We start from the raw sequence: 22195 nt of genomic DNA, 5'->3' as shown, positions 1-22195 counted from the left end.
AACAGAAATAATTCGTAACCACGAGGCTGAAACGTGTATTGTAAAACTTCTTTATTCAAACTTTTGTAGTTTAAGCTAAGCAATGTATATATATATATATATATATATATATATATCTGCGTCGATGTGAGACAGCGTCTTTGTGCCAACTGTGACACAGTTCGCGCAAGTTCAAAGGTGGCACGTGGGATTGGTGGCCGAAGTGCCGTTGACCCCGAGCGGGATCGATACCGGCGGTCAGCGCCGTCGCCTCTGCCCCGTCGATACCGGTATCAAATATTTATGGTCGCGATAGTGCAGGCCCTTTGGCTACGTTGTTTGTGATGGTTCGCTTTGTTCAGTTATATCAAATAATTTTCTTTGTTGTTCGGCGCAAAGGTTTTTGGTAGATCTATGGAGAGCCCTATGTTCATCTGTGGACGTATTATTGTAATAAAACACGTTAGCCTTTGATTATATTGCAGTTATATTTTAAATTTTTTATTAATAATTTCGGTAAGGCAAGATAAAAATTATTAAAAAAAAAAAACTAAATTCCGATCAAAACACTAAAATCAGCAGCTTTTTCTCCGTCTAACATTTGACGTTAAACAAAACCAGACGTAAGCAAATGAAAATCGTGTGCTATAAAAAGCATTGCTACTATTAATGATTTTTGTTATAATTATAAAAATAATTACATTTTTACTAAAGACAATGTTCGAAATATAAAAATATTTATAAGAGTAATCGTTGCTAAGACATTATATGAGTGATTACTCTAAAAAAGTTTTTTTTTGGACCGGACTCTCATTGCTGCCTAAATCACATTATCAGATTCCTAGATTTCAGTAGCAAATGAGGGATGCCGGAAGAGCCTTGGGTCGGGCCGACACCTACTACTCTTTTACCGAATTAGGAGGTCTCCGAGTTATTAGATCACTTCGCTAAACGCTCCAAGAAGTGACTGGGCTAGGCTCAAGGACCCCCATAAGGGAGGTCACTCGTCGATAATACACTAACTATTTTTTCTATTCGACTGCGACTTTAATAAGTTTTCGTCCAGTTCAGGGGTCGGAAAACTGTGGCGTGTCAAGAAGCTATCCTCACACAAAGTGTGGAAAACGAAATAGAAATATAATTTAAAAATTTACTTACAAAAGTGCACTGTTAACTACCTTTTCCTTGAAATAGCTAGCGTTCATTTTACGAACTAATACATAATACTTTATGATGGCTATCATTTCGTGATAAATTTTGACTTTTAAATTTTCGAACCGAGTTTGTTTGTTGTCGTTGTTTTTGATTTTAGAGACACCAAAAAAAAATTCTTAGAAGTCAAATCAAAATTGCGAAAAGACCGATCAGTTTTTAAAAAAATTACGCTAGACAAAGGTCTTGTCCTTTTTAGAAACCGGAACCCTAATTGATTGTTATAGCTAGCTAAAAAAAGTAATATAAACTTCCGTTTGGTACAGTTATTATTATACAATAGTAATAAGGTTCGATATAAAAAATAGAGTCGAGGTGAAGGCGTTGCGTGTGATTCGGTCTGGCCCGATCCGATAACGGCTCCCATTGTGCCGCCTTGTCATGCAATGTTCCACTTAAGGGTACTGTTAAACTATAGACTGCATATTTATTTATTTTTTTAAATTATAGTTTTTTTTTTAATAAAATTTCGCACATGGAGGTCTTGCAACATTTCTTTAATTTTATTTACAAACACATAACCGTGTTAAAAAAACTCTATAAATACAATGAAGGAAGTATTACAAGGCATAGCTGCTTGACCAGCCATTGAGATTTTAGATCGCTTAGGCTTGCGCCCCATGGCGTGACCGCCTAATTAAATACCCCTGAGGAGACACTTCGGCATGAACTGTCACTTAATACTCGCCCTAGAGTGACAAATCTCTCACTTGCCTGGCTAACATTATTAGCACTACGTAAAGCGTTAACTATAGGAAGAAACTCTAGTAACGACATGAATAACATCTATAAAGAGCGTGGAGTATGTATCATCACGAAAATCCCAACTCATCACCTTATGGTACAATAATAAAACAACTTAAAAGGCGTGTAGCTTCTAAAATTCAGTAAAGAAAAAAAAACCTTTCACTACTGAACAAGTATGTAACGACCCTAATGTCATTCGTACAGTAATAAACGACATTCTGAGGAAATAACTTTTACATGGTGGCGATAAGAAACATTGGCTTTGAATTATTTATATTTACCTAAATCGCTCTACTAAAACAATTCCATTTACCTTTGATATCTGTTTTTATTTGACACATGAAAGTTTCTAAATACGACGTAATAAAATAAAGTTGTACTTTAAAATCAAACGCGAAGTGAAACGCAAAGTCTAGATGAGTCTCTTTCAGTCGATACACGCCCACTATAAGGTATAGACCCCCCCCCCCAAGACGCTCCCCCTACCAGGCGTTGCCAGCATTCAGTGACTTCCCGCAACGTTAAGAATGTCATCGGTCCACTTATAGTGGCGGCGTATCCACGCCGCGTCTACCGGCTGGTTGTTGCCAGTCGATAACTTACCACTAGAGATTTCACTTAACTATACATAGCGTACAAGATAATTTGGTAAAACCATACACAAAAGTATTACTAATTTTATGGAAGCCTGAAGAACTTACAACAACTTTTTTATTTTTATTTTCGGAGTAAACATTATATATCGTTATTATTTATATTTATCGCTGTTTTTATTCGCATAGTCAAGGTTATCATATTTATATTGTATGTAATGTCATTATATTTTTACGATACTTTTTTATGAGTCTATACAGAAATCTCGGGCGCCGGCCACCATTCTCAATAGTTTACGAAATCCGACTAAAAAAGAAGAGCTATTCAAATTTTTGTAGAAAATTTTCGTTAGAGTAAAAGTGAAATATAAATGAAAGCAAGTCTTACGGCATGTTTTTTGGCGATCTGCATCACCGTCTTCCAGGTGACCTCGTTGTGCAGTTTCGTCTGCGTGATGAACATCTTCTCCTTGGACGCGACCAGACTCGCCATGCAGTGGTAGCACTCCTCCTCTGTGAACAAAGCAAAACTTATAATAACATAAAAATACGCTTCTTAAAAAAATATTATTTGAAATTTATCTTATGATGTAATTTGGATTCTGTATATAATGTATTCCTAAAAGTTTTCATAAAGCGCACTTTACAAGCATTATCGTATTACGCGCTCTGATGAATCTCGTATAACGCGTTAGGCACAAATGATTCACGTTTAACCAATCTCGGTACACAGCGTTTTAATATATTATGAATCTTTGCAACACAAATTTAATAAAATAGTTTAATTGCATTTTATGAGTTTGTGTAAGAAGCTGTAAGCATGCCGTTTCTAACCTGGAAATCTATGGGAAAAGCCAACGTTTAGTAACAGACGTCCTAAGGCTGCAATGTTGAAAATAAATTACGAATTGTAAGTAGCTATATATCTTGCAGTAAAGTCAATATATAAGACATCTCCGCGTTATAGAGGGGAAATCTTTTTATTTTTATTTTATTTGCGAAATTATAGCAAAGTTCGTGCCGAAGGTCCCAAAGGTGCCTTCGAACTTCGCGATCTTAAAGAACGTTTTAGGCTAAGCTCTAACTTCTCGCATCGGAATTTGCAGATGACACTTGGGCAGTGTAAAAGCAGCAAGCAATATATAATACTGCAGATAACAGTTTGAAAGCCACCAGAGTCAGTACATGTACTTGGCTAATGCATCGTGCCATCATGTCCTGTAATAGATAAATACAGAGTACCTTTGAATTACAAGATTTAGAAATATTGAAGTTCACCAGTAAGAATAAATATACTTTTTTAAATGATTTTTTTTATATAAAATTGGGAGAATACTGGAAATCCCCCGCCCCCCGTTACACTTAGTCACATAGTCGGTCAGTTTCTACATGTAGATGTTATTATCACTATTAATACTTTTTTGTACAACATAGACAATAAATAGAGGGAAAAAAAGAAACAATTCATATGGCACAAGAGACGGTCTCATCGCTCGAGTCGATCTCTACCAAACAACAAACAACCTTTGGATGGCATTGAGAGATATGTAGAAGAGGGAAGGAGAGGGTGTTATATATTATATATATCTATGGGTATATATCCTCATATATAAGTGAGTCTGATTAATAACAAAAACAAGTCGTTAATAACGAACGAAATTCTTTATTTAAATCTAACCCGACAGTTGTGAATTTTTGGCCCAGTCCGTATAAACGTATAGGCTAGTTATCAATTAGCGATGATTAGTAGCAATTTTTTAATGTATTTATGGACTGAATTTTCAAAAACTAATTTTCTTTTTGTAAATACTTATGTAATGTGAATTTCATTATTACTTCTTTTGCACCATTGAAAATTTGAGAGCTTATGGAACATCTACGCAAATTTACAACATACACATTTATTTTTAATTTTTTTTTTCAAGCTTTTTTTCTAAGGAACGTATCTGCCATGTTAAAACTATTGGATGTACTTTAAAAATGTCTATCATTATATTTCGCATCTAGAACGTACATTTTTACATTTTGAACGTACATTACATTCGTACATTTGAACAATTCTATGTATCCATACACTTTTTTACATAAAATATATGATCAAACAAGTTAGATTGGTGGTGTTAAAATGAATTTATAGAATCCAATCTAATTCCCAAAGCAATCAGGCGGGATCCCTCAGGCGTCGACACCGAGAGGCGCAAACGGCAATCTTGTGTGAACGAATTCAATTATCGTGTTGAGCCGACGGGAACGACCTTCTGACTACAATGGAATATACCAGGGCTGTCCAAGCTCTGATGACGCGAAACATTTTTCGGAATTTGATTTTTTTTTAAAGCCGCAATTGAATACGCATTTAAAAAACACAGAAGAATGTTTTCATACAAATATCATATTTATTGAAATTATTTAGACAACAGTAAAAAAAATTGTGTATTGTTAGATATAATGGCACACGTATATGACAGCACTCCTAATAATACTTAATATGCCGGTTAGTTAACTGTGATCGGTGTTTGGATTTCGCTAATTTAATGTGGAATATTAATAATATACATCACACCAGTATTTGTATCGATTTTCCGGGAGTCGACATAGATAATATAAATTTAAATATTGAAAAAATTCAACGATCAGTCGGAGCCAAAAATAATCTTTCAAAGAGCCGCATGAGGCTCGCGAGCCGCAATTTGGCCACCCCTGGAATATACACTGACATACTTTCGAGATAGGACGATGTGAGGCACCAAAAAAATAAATATATTTCTTTCTAGAGATTTCTAGACTTTTACAAGACGTCTTTTAGGTAGGTTTTAGCATTTTATATTGATGGAAATAGGTGTTAATATAGTAATGATGGTTCGTGGTGTCTACTACAAAAGCCATGGACCATCCGTTCTGTGCGCTATTTGGCTTGCCCATTGCTACTTCAATTTGCCGCGAATCCGCTGAGGTACACACTTTAGTTCTTCACGGATCTACTCAATCCTGATTCGATCCAAGCATAACCTGACTGAGTCTACCAGTCTACCAATGAAGCCCGAAAAACCACGTTCACATGTGTGACATCATATATCTTGTAGTGGTTGTTTATTGGTTGACAGGAATGTTCCTGTCAACCAATAAACAACCACTACAAGATATATGCCTCCCTCAAAACCCGCATCCAATGAATTCCCCTCATAGTCTGTTAAAGTTTTGTCATACTGCAATAATATGTAAAGAAACTAGTTTTTTTTAATAATTCTATTTTGTATCGTGCCGCGCTTAAAGTCGATAAAGCAGTTGTTGTTTAAACTTGACACTTCATAGATGGCGCTGTTAATAATGGTTAATAGAGTTCATTGCGGTCGCTGGTCGGTAAAGCAGTTAGTATTTGAGATGTTAAAGTAATAATTTAAAATATTGAATAATAAACTTTAAAAATTAAACGACAATTTATTTTTATTATTGTTATTACCTACCTACCATGTGCAAAGTTTTTAAAATAAATCCCTGTTTTTAGAACAACGCATTGGTTTGAAGCATATACCTACATAGTCTAAAGGAATTTTCTTACAAATATATGTGGTTAAAAAAGTTATCGCATCATTAACGTGTTGCTCTCGGATGCGAAAGGTCGAGTCGCAATGCAGCGTCGAGGCAGTCCCATTACGAAAGTGTCTTTACGAGTGCAAGTCGTTAACCCAGATAAAATGTGTCAATTATATTTCACTTAATCAGAACTTGCATCTTGTTGCGGTAAAATTAATTAATCCATTCATATGAATTATTGGACATTTGTTTGCTTTTCCATTGTGGCATTTGGACTTTAAATATATAGTAATTTAAGATTTACGCCTAGGTGTTATTTCTTCGCAATATATTATATTCATTGTGACATTGTGCGTGTGTTTTCATTTTCACGTCCTCTTTCTGACCTCCGAATAGTACAAGTTTATCATCATTATTTCAGTCGTAAAACGTCCAGAGCTGGACATAGACCTCTAGATGCAGTTTGCATTCAGACTAGACAATTATAAAAAAAGATCTAGAAAGATTAAGAAAAAAGTCTATCCATTTTATGAGCGGATATCCTATCTTTAACTCACTGTGGTCTTCACACCGGAAACTAAAGACCCCAGCGGTCATTTGTTCTACGCTTCACATGTTCTGCCTCACTCATCAGTGAGAGATATCTTAGGAACTAAATAATCATTTTCGTGTAGAATATAGTTATCTATATATGTAAAAATTAATGTTTTTCTGTATGTCCTTTGTGGAATAGTAAACTATGCATTTGATAATGTGATGATCTCTATCCAAAACTGTTGTTCATGAACCCACGAAGGTTTCTAAGTTGGTATGACCAAGTTTCGACAGATGGTGTCATTTATATGAATTTCGTATATTGCCGTGACAGTTCATAGTGATTTGAATTGAAACAAAAACAGCGAAAGAGTTATGACGTTACGTGTTGTAGATGACAAAAGACTATGTAAATTTTAAAATGATGTCCGTCGCATTTAAATAAAAATAAAAAAGACGCCAATGCACCAATATTTTTTTTTGTTAAATTCCACGCGGTCAAAGTCGCAGGACATAGCTAGTTAATCAAAAAACACGCCTTTATTCCTATAACTTTAAGAACTACTAGATATTTTAATGACTACAATCTAATAATACTTAAAAATAAGATATAATTAAAACGGATTTACAAAAATACCTGTTGAAATAAAGAACATTGTGTTAAAACCAAATTTCTGGTTCTGTTAACAGTGTATTAGACATTAGACACTACTCTCCATAGATTCCCATTAGAAATCTGACTGCATACGTCCATAACTAAAAGAAAAACATCGCCTTTTTGTATGATTTTTCCATCACCGGAGAATGCGTGAAATAATAAAATACTCTCGATTTTATATAAGGTATCGTCGTAAAATAAGTCTGTCTAAGGCATTTGAAATGATTAAAAAAGGTCGTGTAAAGTGATCCCTGAGCGGTGTAACGACGTTAACACCGGGCTGGCTAAAAGCTCGCTCGCTAAGTGCTCCTCGCCCGCTGGGAGAGCGAGAGTGGCAAAAAGGCGACCCGTGTCGTCCATTAAGCGGAATTTTAAGAGATACGACCTAATTGCGTTGGAATTAAATGTTTACGAAGTGTAACATTTTGTCAGTTAAAATACAGAGCATATATTAAAATATAGATTAAAAATATTCCATAGGATCCCTGTATTACCTTATACCATATATGTGTTATAAAAAAAAAGTTACATGTATTTTGAAAATATATAGTTTCACATCGCAACATAAAAAAACAGCCACATAGCTCTGCTAATTTTGATCAATTTAATACGCTCGACGGTCTGCAAAATAACGTATTCTCATTCAAAAAAATTACAAAAGTTATGCAATTGAAAATTAATTTCGTTGTTAATTTATATGATGCATATAAATTACTATTACGATTTATCGAGATATGTATAGACATTTTTGTTACTTTTTATACGGAAAGATTAAGACTAATAACTAAATAAATATGATTTTATCATCGTCGTCGTTCTTGCCCACTGCAAGGAGGCCTACGCCTCCACCGAAGAAATCTATGATGCGTTGGCTTCGATGTGGTATATCCCTCACAATCGCCAGACTTGGCAGGTAGATTAGCGATCGCAGTCTAGTATTATGGTACGCAGAGGACGATTCTGCCCATCTTATTGAAATATGTTTATAAGCAGACGCAATTATATATAATTACTGCACTAAGTGTGAATTATATAAAATTGTATCCCGGAAATAGAATTCGCGACCTACGATCGCAAATCTGAGTTCTCTACCGCTAGGCAACCGATGGTTAATATGTTTACATAATCATAATTACAAGCTTTCGCGTTTCGCGTAATAATGGTAACATGAGAATTATGAAAACAATATTAAGAGGTGAAGACTTGTTAGACAAACAAGGAAGGAATCAGGCGTTACCTTGCGGAAGTCCATCCTAAGTAAGAAAAGGACCAATATTTAGCCACTTCCGCACATGCAGTGGTACGGTGTAACATAACTCCTGAAGATGCTCCGTGGAGGGGTGAAACACGTGTTGAGTGATTTACGGTGGCGGTTGTGTGATTCGCATTGTTTGCCGCATACGCATTTATCAGCGGGTTGGTGGGCGATGCACTTTGTTGCATAACTACCACTGCATGTGCGGAAGTGGCAAAATATAGGTCCTTTTTTTACTTAATATATATAGTGAACAGGTTTCTTGGTCTTCCATGCCAGCATGTAGTATCGTAGACCACGTCATCACACAATATCAGATGAGACAGTGGTCAAACAGATGTTTATGAAATTTAAAATCTACCTTCCGAATAAAAGGCATAGTGGTAGAAGAAAACAAGCACGAGATTTCTTTTTTTTTTAATTTAATAAACCATATCATCATTTTATCGACGTTTCTAAAATGTTATGTAGAAGTTACGGTCAATAAAATACAGAGTTCGTTTATAGCTTCGGCCGCCTACGAAATAGGTTAAAAGCACACGCCAAATAATACTTACAGTGGTACATTTACTGAAAGTAACGCTAATACATTTTACGTTTCCTTTGCTTGAAAGTTATACAACTATAAAGCTGAAAAATTATGAATTTCACAATTTAGTTTACGCAATTACATTATAATGAGAATTATCATATATACTTGTATCATCAGTATAATTTCAGCTGTACTATGTCCAGTGCTGGACATACATCTCCCAGAGATTTCATTGTCTTCCGACTATCTTAACAAGGCCGTCTATTCACCTTGCTGCGTTAGCCTACCCGTGGTCTCCACTGAGTAGGTTCCAAACCTAAGTTGCTATAACAAGGTCCAAGCATAACCGCCTTAGTGTTTTTATACCTCTAACCGGTAAACCTGAAATTGGCAAAGTGCAAATAGCATTTAGTGTGCAATCAGCACAAAAATAAACTTGGACTTTTATCTTGTAGCCCTAGGCGCTCTTGAAGCAATAGCTCTCTCCTTTCATCTTATTCATTTATTTATGTATTTATTTATTCAAAAGTCCTTCACAGCTGACGAGTGAATAAATAACAAAGTACACGTCTATATCAATTCGAAACATTACCATAGTTATATAATTAATTTAGGATTATTTACAGTGACTTGTTGAATGGCTGCCCAATTTAAAGTATTATGTAAGTATAAAATTACTGTACGTAACTGAACGCAGCGAATAAAATGTTTGTGGGCGCGGTTTTTCATCACAGCTGATAATTCATACGTAACATAATTTAAATATTAATGAATATTCTCTCACCAATTACGAAATATACATTATTTTGTTAATAATAATATAACCAGTAGTGGACGTTAAAATGACGATGAAGTAGTGAAAGGTTTTTATCGGATGATCACTGTTGCCCTTATTGGCATTTACAAATTATGAGGGTTTTAGAAGGTAGAACCTAAAGAAGAAGTGGTTAAAAAAACTCTTGCTACGCTTCTAATAATTGGTGTTGTGGACTGGTCTAGTACGACCTCACCGGCGAAGATGGCTTGTTCTTGGCTGGCTCCGAAATAATCTATATTTTACTTGTTTTGCTGTCATTGCGTCGTTCGAACGCTTGAAAGCATGTCTCGGATGTTGGATTTGGGGAAGTCCCCGCAGTGAATATTTACTTATTTACTATAAATACTGCTGGTCGCTATCGAGGAGTCAGCTGTTACCCCAATCTGTCACGTCAGCGTGATGTTTTAGAAAGGCTGGACAATTCGCTGCTAAGAACGAAGTAAGAGATTATTATCAATGTAAGTCGTGCACTGTTTTGTTTTTACAGTAAGATTAAAGGAAGACGAACACATCATGAACAAGCCGATATGGATTAGTGAAGAGGTAGCCTAGGGAAAGTCGCGGGTTTGATCGCCGATGTTCAAAAAAGGCGAAAGAAAACGTGAAATATTGTACTGCAACTTTAAAAGCAATGTCATACCTATGACAATACATCTTAATATGAATCATACAAGCTTCTTAGTGGATTGACAGAAATACAATCCCAATAGTGTAGTTACAAATAATCTCAAAAAGGCAGGCAGAAAACGGTGCGCAGTTGACTTGCTGCTCACAAAAAAATTTCCAGAGGATGGGTAGCAGTGTCCTCTGCATGACATAATACCACACTGCCAACGCCTGACCAACTTGACGATTATGGTATATTCCCCCAGATATTTTTGAAAGAAGCCTATTGCTTTGCAATGGGCGAAATAATGATGTAAACAAATATGGCCAGACCCAAAAGCATTTTTAATTTAAATATTTTTTCTTGTACTAGGAGACATTTTACAGAATAAGATGTACATGAATTATAGTTTGCACTACGAACGTAATGACGTTACGTTAAATGTTGATAACCCAAAAAGCCAGGGTACTAATGCACGTATTAAAAAAGAAAAATTAGACTCAGTGCTGAAAAAAGACATCGAATTTATGGTTTTCATTATCATCATTTCAGCAGACATCACCCATAGATATCCAATAGGACCGGTTAAATGCGGTCTTCATCAATCACTCCTTTATTCTTAGTTATCACATATTACCAACATTAATTATTTTTACATTAATACGTGTAATATAAGTAAACAGATCAATTCAAAGAAAAATTCATTAAAGTAACCTTTAGTATAATTGAAACATATAAAAAAGCAATTACACGAAATAACGAGCATTGCAATGCTTAACAGTACAAAATTAAGTTAATAATTTCATTGTGAAATGAAGATTCGTACCAAAAATGGACGCAAATAAGTCGTGAAATGAATTTATACATTAAAAAAGAATTTAAAAAAACACATTAAGAATTAATCAACAGAAGATATTTGGGTTATGAATTGCCAACAATACGAAAAACGATTTAAAGGGGTTAATGTATAGATCTTTTGGTGTCATATTATATATGGTACAGATTATGCAAAGATCAATGGTTTCAAAAACAATAAATAACATAATGATAAAATAGTAAAGCAGGTGTTTTCAAAATTGTTATCACTATGTATTAAAGTTAATTATTATTTTGTATCTATCGCTGCAGACTTGGTACTGTCAAAAGTTACAGGTTTCTCGCATTCCAATAGAAAAAAAAACAAATTAATGTAAAATAAACCAGAGAGAAAACATGTTGTATGATGGAAAAATAGGTGACAAAACTATGGATTTTCGCCGACAAATACAATCAACTTTTTTATGCTTTTACACCTAAAACCAATTATCCGGTATAATTTTATTTACATTTATCTGAATATTAAAGATTCATAAAGACAGTACAATGTAATGTAATTGTTTCGTAGAAATTGCATTACCCACAAAATAATTTAAAAATGAGATAAATCTTTCTCACGGTGATATAAATATTTCATGGATTTATTTGTTCATCAGTAGTTACAATGTTATACAATTTAAAATGTCGGCCTCACGTGAAACAAACTTGACTTTAACTTTGGTTAGTCGCAGTCCTATAAATATACTAATTACTTTTTGAAATAAGTAAAATATACTTATTATTCATTTAAATAAAAGGATAAAAATATTGATAAAAATTATAAAATCGATTTTTTGTCTATCGATTTTTTTAAGAGAGCACCTTTTAATAAAATCGATGTTGGATCAAATTATATAACACGGGTCAACATGAAATTTGACTTTGATTGCAAAACATTAAATTTCGGTAGTTTAGGTCGTAATAAGAGAGAAAAAAAATATATGGCATGAAAAACTTTGCTTTTGTGCTTAGAAGACTGATTGAACGAAATTTTTAAAAATCTCGGATTTTAATTTTTGATTGAAAATAAAACTATTGAAATAAAAATGTTTATTATTTTTATTAAGTTTTACTATCAAATTAGCTTACAGAAAAGTGGAAAATAACTTAAAAGTGCACACTTTTACTTTTTCTTTTATGTTCATAGCTACTTTTTCTCAATAAACCCCAAATATAGTCGCCCATCATGTTTTCATTGTATTGGTCTTGATCTTAACATCATCAAGCAAATTCCACTGTTTTAACCGAGAGCCTAGAAGCTCTGCTTTATTTTTTGGCAAATTTAAATCTCTAATTAGATCGTTAAAATCTTCTGAAGTAATGAGATAGTGTTTTGGTTGTACAGGTGTAGGCAAAAACTCCTTATCGGAATTACTTTTATAAGAACTAAAAGATGAGCTACTTTTCTGCGATAATTTTTTTGGTGGCTCAGGTACTGGTCGTTTCAGGTCGTGAGCAATTGGAGCAGAAGAAGATTCGAGGTCAGGATATTCAATAGGTTTTGCATTTTTACCTCTACGTCTTTTACTCGGATTCACCATACAAAAGTAGCAGTCAGTAATATGGTCTTTTGGTTCTCGCCAAATCCTTGGTATTGCAAATTTCATAGACCTTTTCTCACCTCGATACCAAAATAAAAATATAAAAATTAAAATTAATATGTCTATTATTTTGGATTCATCGCTTAATTAAATAAAAATTGCTTACCTTCCAAACACCCTTTACAATAACTACAAGCAACATGTGGAGCCCATGGCTTATCTTGATTCCGTACAGGACAGTCAAAATATGCTTCATAGGCTTCACAGAGAACGTGAGATGTCTTTAGTTCATATTTCACGTCTCGAACTTTAATAAATTGACCACATATAAAACAAAATGCATCAGCATCGTATTTGCACTTTCGTGACGACATTTTAAGTTATTCTGGGCTTGTAAATAACACCTGATGGTTGTTTATCACTCGGGTGCCATCTAGCGGCACAGTGTAAACGTTAATACCCCACTCTCACCGCGCGGTCTTTTTAAAAATATTAAAATCAATTAAAATTTATGAAAAAATTGAAAAATGAGTATTATTATTATAACTATCACAAAAGCAAACTTTATACCGAAAAAAGGTATTTTCTTTTCGTTTTTGTGCATAACTAACTGGAAAATAATAGTATAAACTTTAGGACAAAGAACGAAAATTTTTTTGTAGAGTCGTGTAATCTAAGCGTAGTTACTGACGAGATAAGTTTTTTTTGGAATTTTATATTTTAAATCTCAATGTTTCAGTATTTCATCACCATATCAGCCAATAGACGCGCACTACAAGGCATACGCATCCATCGACTTCCGGCGACCTTCTCTATGTTTTCTTCGTGGGCTGCCTACCCACGCCGCGTCTTCCGACTCGACGTCACTACGTACTTTTTCGTGGTTTATTTTCTATATACATGTAATTAATTTGACAATAACTATATATAAAATAGGCGGGAAAGCAAAATAACGAAGAACATTACATCATTATCAAAGTACATCCAAAGAAATCGTAGTACGTACTCGTATGTAGCAGCTTGAACTGAGGCTCCCCGTGGCGCTTACAAGCTTCGATATATAAAAAGGTAATAGCAAAAGTGCCTTTTGCGCCATTCACGCCCTTATGGTCGCTTAATCTACAAATTCCACTTGCGTAATGTAAGCCAGGAACTAGTAAAAGTGGTTTTTACTTCATTAACCCGAATGCTTTAAAATAATAATAATTATTTTTACTTTTAAAAATATATTAAAAAGTTTGTAAGGTCCTAGTATTTACTGTATTATAATAGCCAATATCTTCCCTATGACAACCTAAATTTATCTTAATAAAGTCGATATATTTCAATCGATAATTTTTTATATTGTCTGAATGGTCATTTGTATTAAAGGCTAAATTCACACATCGTCCGCAACATACGTAACAATGCCATTGTCTATTGACAGTGACGTAGCGCTATCATACGTGACGCTTCACACGATCCCCGCCGCCGCCTCCTTATCTCGCAGTCACGTGTGATGATTCATAATTTTTTACGACGCTTACGACTTAGATGATAAAAATATCGTAATTAATTAATAGTCGTATAATGTATTTTTTTCCACAAATCGGAAACCGTTCGGATATTTATGTTTGAATAAATATTTTAATGTAACTGTATTGAAACGTAATCTAATGTCGTAATTTACGCTGTGCGTTCTCTTACGTCATCGTGAATGACGAAATGGGATTTTCAATATGTAGAAATAAAATTATTTTTCTATGAAATTTTTTTTTTTGCTGACTAATTTTTATCTGTAAGTGGTAATAAAAAGATAAAGATAAAATGTATTTATTCAACATTTGAACTTTTAACCGAACTAATATTGATCGTCAACTCTTTTATCAATCTATTTTATTTTTGAATCCACTTCTAAAGGTGTTATAGCTATGGTGAAGAATTAAGAACAAACAATACAATCTTCATCGATACAACGTATCAGCGTTCATATTATTTTTTTACTAGCTACCTTGACAGTCTTCATTACTATTAAAATGGTCTATCCCGGTCCAATATAAATTCGTTAATTTATTTAATGTTTTAATAATAAACAACAATTATTGACATTATATTATTCTAATTTTTTATAGTAATAATTACGGTGCATGGAAATTTTTTTATTACTTCCTTATACGTCATTTTTGGTCGTCCAAAGAGAAATGTAAAGGATTGCGCGGGAGTTTCGAAGTGAAATCGAGAAAGAAATGAGATCTACAGAAGAAGCTGGGTTACCCACCTAACTTGAAGAATTGCTAGTCCAAAGTGGCACTTGGCGGGGTACACCGCTCGTGCAACCAATGGCTGCTGGGGCCGAAAGAAGTACAAGTAAAGTACTACTACTACTACTTAGTTTTCTTAGTTATTATATATAGTTTTCTTACATAGATAAGGTAAACAATTTATTTGGTCGCGGACACAGCTAGTATTTTTAAAATGATAGTAGGACTAAGGTTAAAATTACTTGCAATGAAATTTTAAGACTACTAAGAGATTTCGTATAAATTCAAGCAAAATTCTCTTTTCAACAAGAGAGAAATATCCAAGTAGAAATATATTTCATATTTAAAGTTCCAAGTGATATTTAACAATTAAAAATAATTTTTACTTGAATTTTGTTAAGCTCAGAAGATATCGTCAAAGGTAACTGCAGCGACTTCTTGGTTTCCGATGCATGACCCAATTCAAATTACAACTGTAAAAGTGCACGAGTGCATGCACTTGATATTATGATATCTCCTAGTGGTTTTACGTAATCCACATATATCTCTGACGTCCGTTGATAAGTGACATACATACGTATACGATAAGATTTAACGAATGCACTTGAAGTGAGTTAGTTGCGTCCGAATTCGTGTGTGATTCAAATCTAACTCAAGAACAGCTTAACCAATTTTTATGATTTTCCGGTTTTTGGATACGTCTTAGCCGAGATAAATTTATCAATAAAATACTATAAAAATGTTTTCAGAGGACGGAAAGCAGCGTTCTCTGCGTACCATCACCACACTGCAATCGCCAACCCGTCTACCAAACGTTGCCATTACGGTATATTGCCTTAGATATTTTTCGGAGAGGTTTATTATTTGCAGTTGGCTTCTGGCTGAATCGACAAAGCGGAACGGATCAGATGAAATATCTTATGTGCCTCGTATGGCTATCCTGTATGTAGAAAGTTTAGACTTGAAAAAAAAAACTTTTAAGGTAGTACAAGGTCTCTGCCGTTTATAGAACAGATGTATCGCGACTATAAATAAAAAAACAGACGATGTGAAACTAAACTAAACCAGACTCATAGATTAAAGTTATATTACTCGTGTAATACAACATAATGCGTGACAAATGGCCCCGTAACTACAAAAGGCTTGAGGCAATAAAACAAGTCGCGATCCGGCAAAGGGCACGCCCACGAGCACCTGCGAGCCAGCGAGGACACGCGGCATAGACCGAGCGTGACGCCAGTCAACAACACCGACTGTACACTTAGCAACGAACGTTAGTCAAATTGTAAAAAAAACATATTTCTCATACAATTCTCTGATTTACGACGTGTATAATCAATCATCATTATCAGCGAATATTTAATATTGTTAACAAAGATGTTTTTACTTTTGATCGTATTAGATATTCCATTGAATTGTTTGCAAATTAATTATTGAGAGGAAAGGTATCGAAGCGAGAACCTCGACTATGGCTGTCATTCAATACTCATTTAGTGTTACCATTCGCATTTTAGTCGCCGGTTCGATTCTCAGGATACAAAGTTATAAAATTCACACATGGTACACTGATTATATAGGATTGCTACTGCCCACAAACAAGTTTCCAGAGGATGTGGTACAGCGTCCTCTGCGTTCCATAACATCACACTGCGACCGCCAACCTGCCTGCTAAGTGTGGCTATTATGGTATACCGCCCATAGATACCTTTAGGAAAGGAATATGGTTTGCATTAGGCATCTATGAGCTGTAACGATGACGACGAAAGCACTGGTAGAGGCAAGAAAATCATAAAAAAGAAGACATAACCAGCTCATGATGGAGGAGAAAGTGAAAGCGTGTAAGGATTGTGAATGAAAGGAAAAGAAGATGAGAAGAATGAAAAGATGTAGCAATAAAATTCTGAAGTATGAGCAAGAAAATAAATTAGTTACAATAAGAAAAAAATTGCTAATTTAAAGTCCCTGTCTCAAATACTAGGGGGGGAGGCCCCCAATAACAGGGGCCATGTGTAAAAAGCTCAGAATTCAGAACTAGAATATTATTAAAGTGACATTGATTACATAATGATATCAGTAATACGTAATCATAAAAATTAACATGTATTATCTTTAAATATACATCGTACTTTTTTCTGACAAATTGTTGGAATACCTGACCCCACAATGCACTCGTTTTATATTCGTGCTACTGGTAAAAACGGGATACTTTGATGTGGCTTCATATAGAGGAGAGAATGGCAAGTTTTACTGCCACCCCCTTTCAAACGCGAGTCATAAAGTCCTAACGACTTCCCATTATAAACTAGCCCAATTTGCATCGTTAAAACATTGTTTGTTACGTCGAAAACTGAACTTTATTGTTTGTGAAAACGATTGCAGTTTGATAGGATAGCTTTTAAAATGATCTTTTAACAATTACACAGGTTTCTCGATGTATTTATGTAGTATATAAATAATTAGACGAGAATCGTAAATATCTCGGAATTTCGGCACAGATTTAGTAACATAGTTTGCTATAAACTTTACCAACGAAGATCTTCGGCAGTGACGGACAAGTCGCAAGCAGGGGGCGTAAAATAACTATAGGTAAAGAATGTTTGGTTTTTTTTCAAATAAGGGGGCGTTCGATACACCCGTAGCCTTTAGTTGAAGGAAACCACTACAGGTGAGCTCAATCTGATTCTAATTTGTATCAAATTGGAATCTTCAGGCTTTCTTCTTCTAGCGTACATGAAACTGTAAATGTACTCCCTATTAATGTTAGTATGTTACCCTTATATGCTCCACTAATTTCTTTTCTCTTAAAAATTTTTGTTACCAATAAATTAGATATTGACCGTCGCTGGATTCGGGCAGCGCAAGGTCATCAAGGCTGTCTTTGGGGGAGACCTTAACCTTGCAGAGGATGTCTTTCGGTTGACACGATGATGATGATGATGACGAATTATAAATTGTGATGAAAGTATTATTTGAAGTACCTTCGGTATCCGTTCATTCATTCGTTCATTATCGGTATCCCTAACACAATTTGATTCTTCTAAGAGGGGGGGGGGGGGGTTAGGGAGGAAGAGCTGGTTGGGCGATATTTTTATACTTTTTTATAACCCTTGTAAACTTATTTTTGGTTTCGTATACATATACATATAGACAGTTTTTCGCATAAAACAACTACACTCAGTAGAAATATACGATGTTTGTTTGATTTTTATTTACCCCGCTCTAAGAAAGAAGGCTTTATTTACTCGAAGAAGGCTCTTATAAAACTGAAAATATTCTTAAGTAACTAGATTGGAATCGAAAGAGTCTATCAATACGGAAAAATAAAGGATATAACGGTCCCGAGGCGAGGTTCCCGAGGGATTCCTTCAGCGTTATCAATAGATCAAGACTAAGTGCTTTCAGCTAAACTCGACGATGTAAATGTAAATGCTAACAAACAGCATTGTTTTTGACAAAAAAAAAAAATAAAAAAAGTTTTATGTCAACCACTTATTTCTTACGAATGTAACGTCTTGGGATTTCGCCACCGTACACTGTTGTAAAATAATGTATTCGTGTCGATTCGGCACAAACGTTATAAATAGCACGCGTATCTGTAGCAGAAAGCCCATGGTTTCCATTTTATTGCCACCGCGGCTTGCGAAGCCAACGACCTCCAACATTTATGATGGCGCGTAAAAATATACAGCGATACGTTCTGTATGATCGCGATACGTTACGTATACGTTGTGGAAACACTGCGAGCTGGCTCTGTGTGCTAATGGATAAGTCAATTTTATCGCACCGACGATATGGTTTGTAGACAGCGACGATTAACTATTCGAAAATAGAATACGGTGCTTAAAAATGGCGCTTTTTCGAGATAGCGCAATAACGGCTTGTAGAATCTGGTTTACAAAGATAGGTAAACACTTTCACATTACGAAAACAATCTTCGAGGTTAATGGAAAAATTTAAATATAAATTCATTATTGAGGCAAAACGTTTCTTGGGAATGATTAAGGTATTTCTATCTATCTACAATAAGATATTTTTCGAGATTAAGGATTGATTTATTAATTTCTCTTTAGAATTTTCATCTTATATTTTTGAAAATTTTGTTTTGTTGCGAACCTCGACTTGGTGATTAGAAATGTTCATGTAAGCTAATTGTGTTATGGGTTTATTACTTATATGAATTAAATATATTCATAAATAATGCAACAACACGAGTTGTCCCTTTGATTTCTGAACACGTAACTCAGTCCAGTATAAGATTCTTCGACATTGTGTTATATTGAAAATTTATCGTTCTAATTATATACGTGATTTCGGTGCAACTGATATTGTAATCTTTTTAAAATTTATAGGTGTGTCTCTGATATATTATAAAATCTATATTTATTCTTACAAATCAATTTCAACCCATTCAAAGTAATCCCCGACCGATAAACCGCCCTTTTGCCATCGCATTTTACACTCAGTTTCAACAGTTAGAATCATCCTTTCCGACATAGCCTTCAACACCTTTAAAATCAATTTTAATAATCTTCAATAGTGTCAAAACGGCGTCTCCTCTTTAGCTTTTTGTGTTTGTTGAACAGCCAGAAGTTGCACGAAGCTAAATCAGGTAAATTCGGTAGTTGTGGAACGATATGAGTCGTGTTTCTAGCAAAAAATTCGAAGAACCAGTGCAGTGCAATGTCATAACATAGACCAATCGAGACTTAACGTATTTAAGACACAAAATATCGTTCAAAATGGTTAGAACTGAGCCAAATGATATTCCAACGCTATTAGGTCTCTAAGTGTTAGATGACGGTTTTCAAACACCAAATATTTGATTTTTGGACGTGGTTCTCGACGGTTTTAAATGACATATATATACCATAGGATATTATACTACCAATAACGTTTGAACTGCACATCTGGCATTTTTGGTCTTTTTCCGATGTTTTAGCTTGTATTCCAACTCTACGACTAATACTCGTAGAACGATACTATAAACAACCAACTATATTTTTACACAGATACCATTTACACCACTTTGAAATAACACGGTTTAGCAATAAGAAGAAATGATTTTCTTATTATTGGCGAACCGTGTTACCGTGGAAAGCATTATCTTTACATTATTTTTTTCTTTCGTACTAAAATTTTTCTTACTAAATTCACGTTGGAGGTGTTTGCAAAAATTTATCCATATAGTAACAAAATACTATACTTAAACGGGTACACGAGTACATACACTAGTTAAGTAGCAGAGAAAAACTGCAAAATGAATGTTTATTACTTAATTAAAAAATGTTTTGGGCCTATAGACTAAATTTTTACTGTACGTTAATTTCATTTTTTTTTGTAATAAAAAACAAATGTTTTAGTTTTATAAATACCTATGGGATATGAATTTCATTATGACCCCTAAATTCTTTTAAAATTTACCATACGTAACAAGCATTTTTTTTAGCTTAATATTCTTATAGCAAGAAAATATTTTAAATATTAATGTTTTCAGATACTATCCGTTGATAGCCATACGATGACGTGTGAAAACTTGATAAAGTGTGTCGTCAAACAAGATAAAATTGTATAAAACATCTGTAGCGGTTGACAGTGATCACTCAATTGTTTTGTTAAGTAAACGAAACGTAAAAGATTGAATTTGCTTGCGTTTGTTAATTGAGCATTGTGATCAGTTGACGTTTATTACCACTGAAGTGATGATATCATCATACATCCTTGATACGTGAGGGTAACCTACTAGTTTAGAATTATCGCTTACGATTGTAAGTGCCGAGTTCAATCCCGGACACTACGCTTTTTATGGGTATAGTATATAAACACTAATATTAGGGAGACCGGAAAGTAATGTCGCTTTCTTAAGTTAAATTCACACGACTACATTCTTAATATTTTTTTATTTTTAACCAACAATTTATTCACCTTCGTTGTCAACAACCTTTTGCCATCTAGTGCATGCAACGTCATTTACAATCAAATATTGACATGTGCAGAAATGACATTACTTTCTTGTCCTCCTAATATTATTAGTGAAGCCAAATTTGCTACCAAAACCGATATCGTCTTTATAGACGGACATCTTAAGTTAAGACTCGGAACTAAATCAAAAAATGTGGAGCAAGATCCCAAGCTAGTCAAGAATAAAGCAATGTTGGTGTAACGTATAAGAAAAGAGAATAAAACAGCTACACTTGTACAAAAATAAAAGTAGAAATAAATTACAACAAGCACTAAAATGTAAATACAATCGAAAAATTAAATCAAAACTGTGATAATGTTGCAAACTGTGTCTAGGAACGAAGATGGTGCACGGGAGACAATTTGAATGTGAGGAAAGATAGAGATTGTGAAGAATAGAAAAAGAAAGTGAAAAAAAAGGATAAAATAAAAATAATACCAGAGTTATTACGTCCCTGTCCCATATATGGCATGGGGGAACGAAAAGTCCTCAAAAAGGGGAATCACAATAAAAACCTTGTTAAGGTCGGAAGACAGATGCAGGTCACTTAACACAGGTCCTATTCGTAATCTATGGGAAAGCCTATGTCTTATAGTGGATGTACTGTCTGAAATGATGATAATTATATCTCAATTATTAAGCAAATATTGGTTTAAGTTTTTAATCCCTTATCGTTGCGGTGGACCAAGACCCTTTATCCTTACGATAAGAAGATAACAAACTTTTTAACAAATAAAAAAGTTATTTCTTTCAATACAATCCCAAAGGAAAGTACGTAATAAAGTATACGTATAAACACACACAGATACAAGCCTGTTTGCGTGTGTATATAATTACTCTTATTAATATTTACTTCGAAAGAACTGTGTTGGTCCTTGCACATTCGCAGATCGGGCCTAAGGTCAACCACCTGCGCGGCACTGTATGTCACGTGCGTATCAATGAATCACTTATATCACACTATTTACGGACGCTGTGTAATTGTATGCAATTAAATCTATTCCATTAGGTCAGCTATGAATTTAAATCCTAGTCATAACATGTAAAAAATGCGTATTATTGTAACCATAGGAAATCCACTGCAGGATATCAGGCTTCCGCAAAGATTTCCAACTAAGCCTGTTGTACGCGG

The 22195-nt window shown here is 34.4% G+C and overlaps 1 protein-coding gene across 6 annotated transcripts in view; it reads right to left on the bottom strand.

Moving 5' to 3' along the window:
• The window catches only part of sky (GTPase-activating protein skywalker), a 149322-nt gene that overhangs the window by 17655 nt on the left and 109472 nt on the right, over positions 1-22195 (bottom strand). For all 6 annotated transcript variants that reach the window (XM_068764756.1, XM_068764759.1, XM_068764762.1 and 3 more), the window contains exon 5: positions 2920-3044. In XM_068764756.1, the coding sequence (XP_068620857.1) occupies positions 2920-3044 (125 nt within the window). The remainder of the gene's footprint in view (positions 1-2919; positions 3045-22195) is intronic.

The sequence above is a fragment of the Battus philenor genome, unplaced genomic scaffold, assembly GCF_028537555.1.
Source record: "Battus philenor isolate CCGP_79_NKW_IND1 unplaced genomic scaffold, ilBatPhil1.0.hap1 SCAF_2, whole genome shotgun sequence".
NCBI classification, from domain to species: domain Eukaryota; kingdom Metazoa; phylum Arthropoda; class Insecta; order Lepidoptera; family Papilionidae; genus Battus; species Battus philenor.
This window is presented reverse-complemented; position numbering and strand designations above follow the sequence as displayed.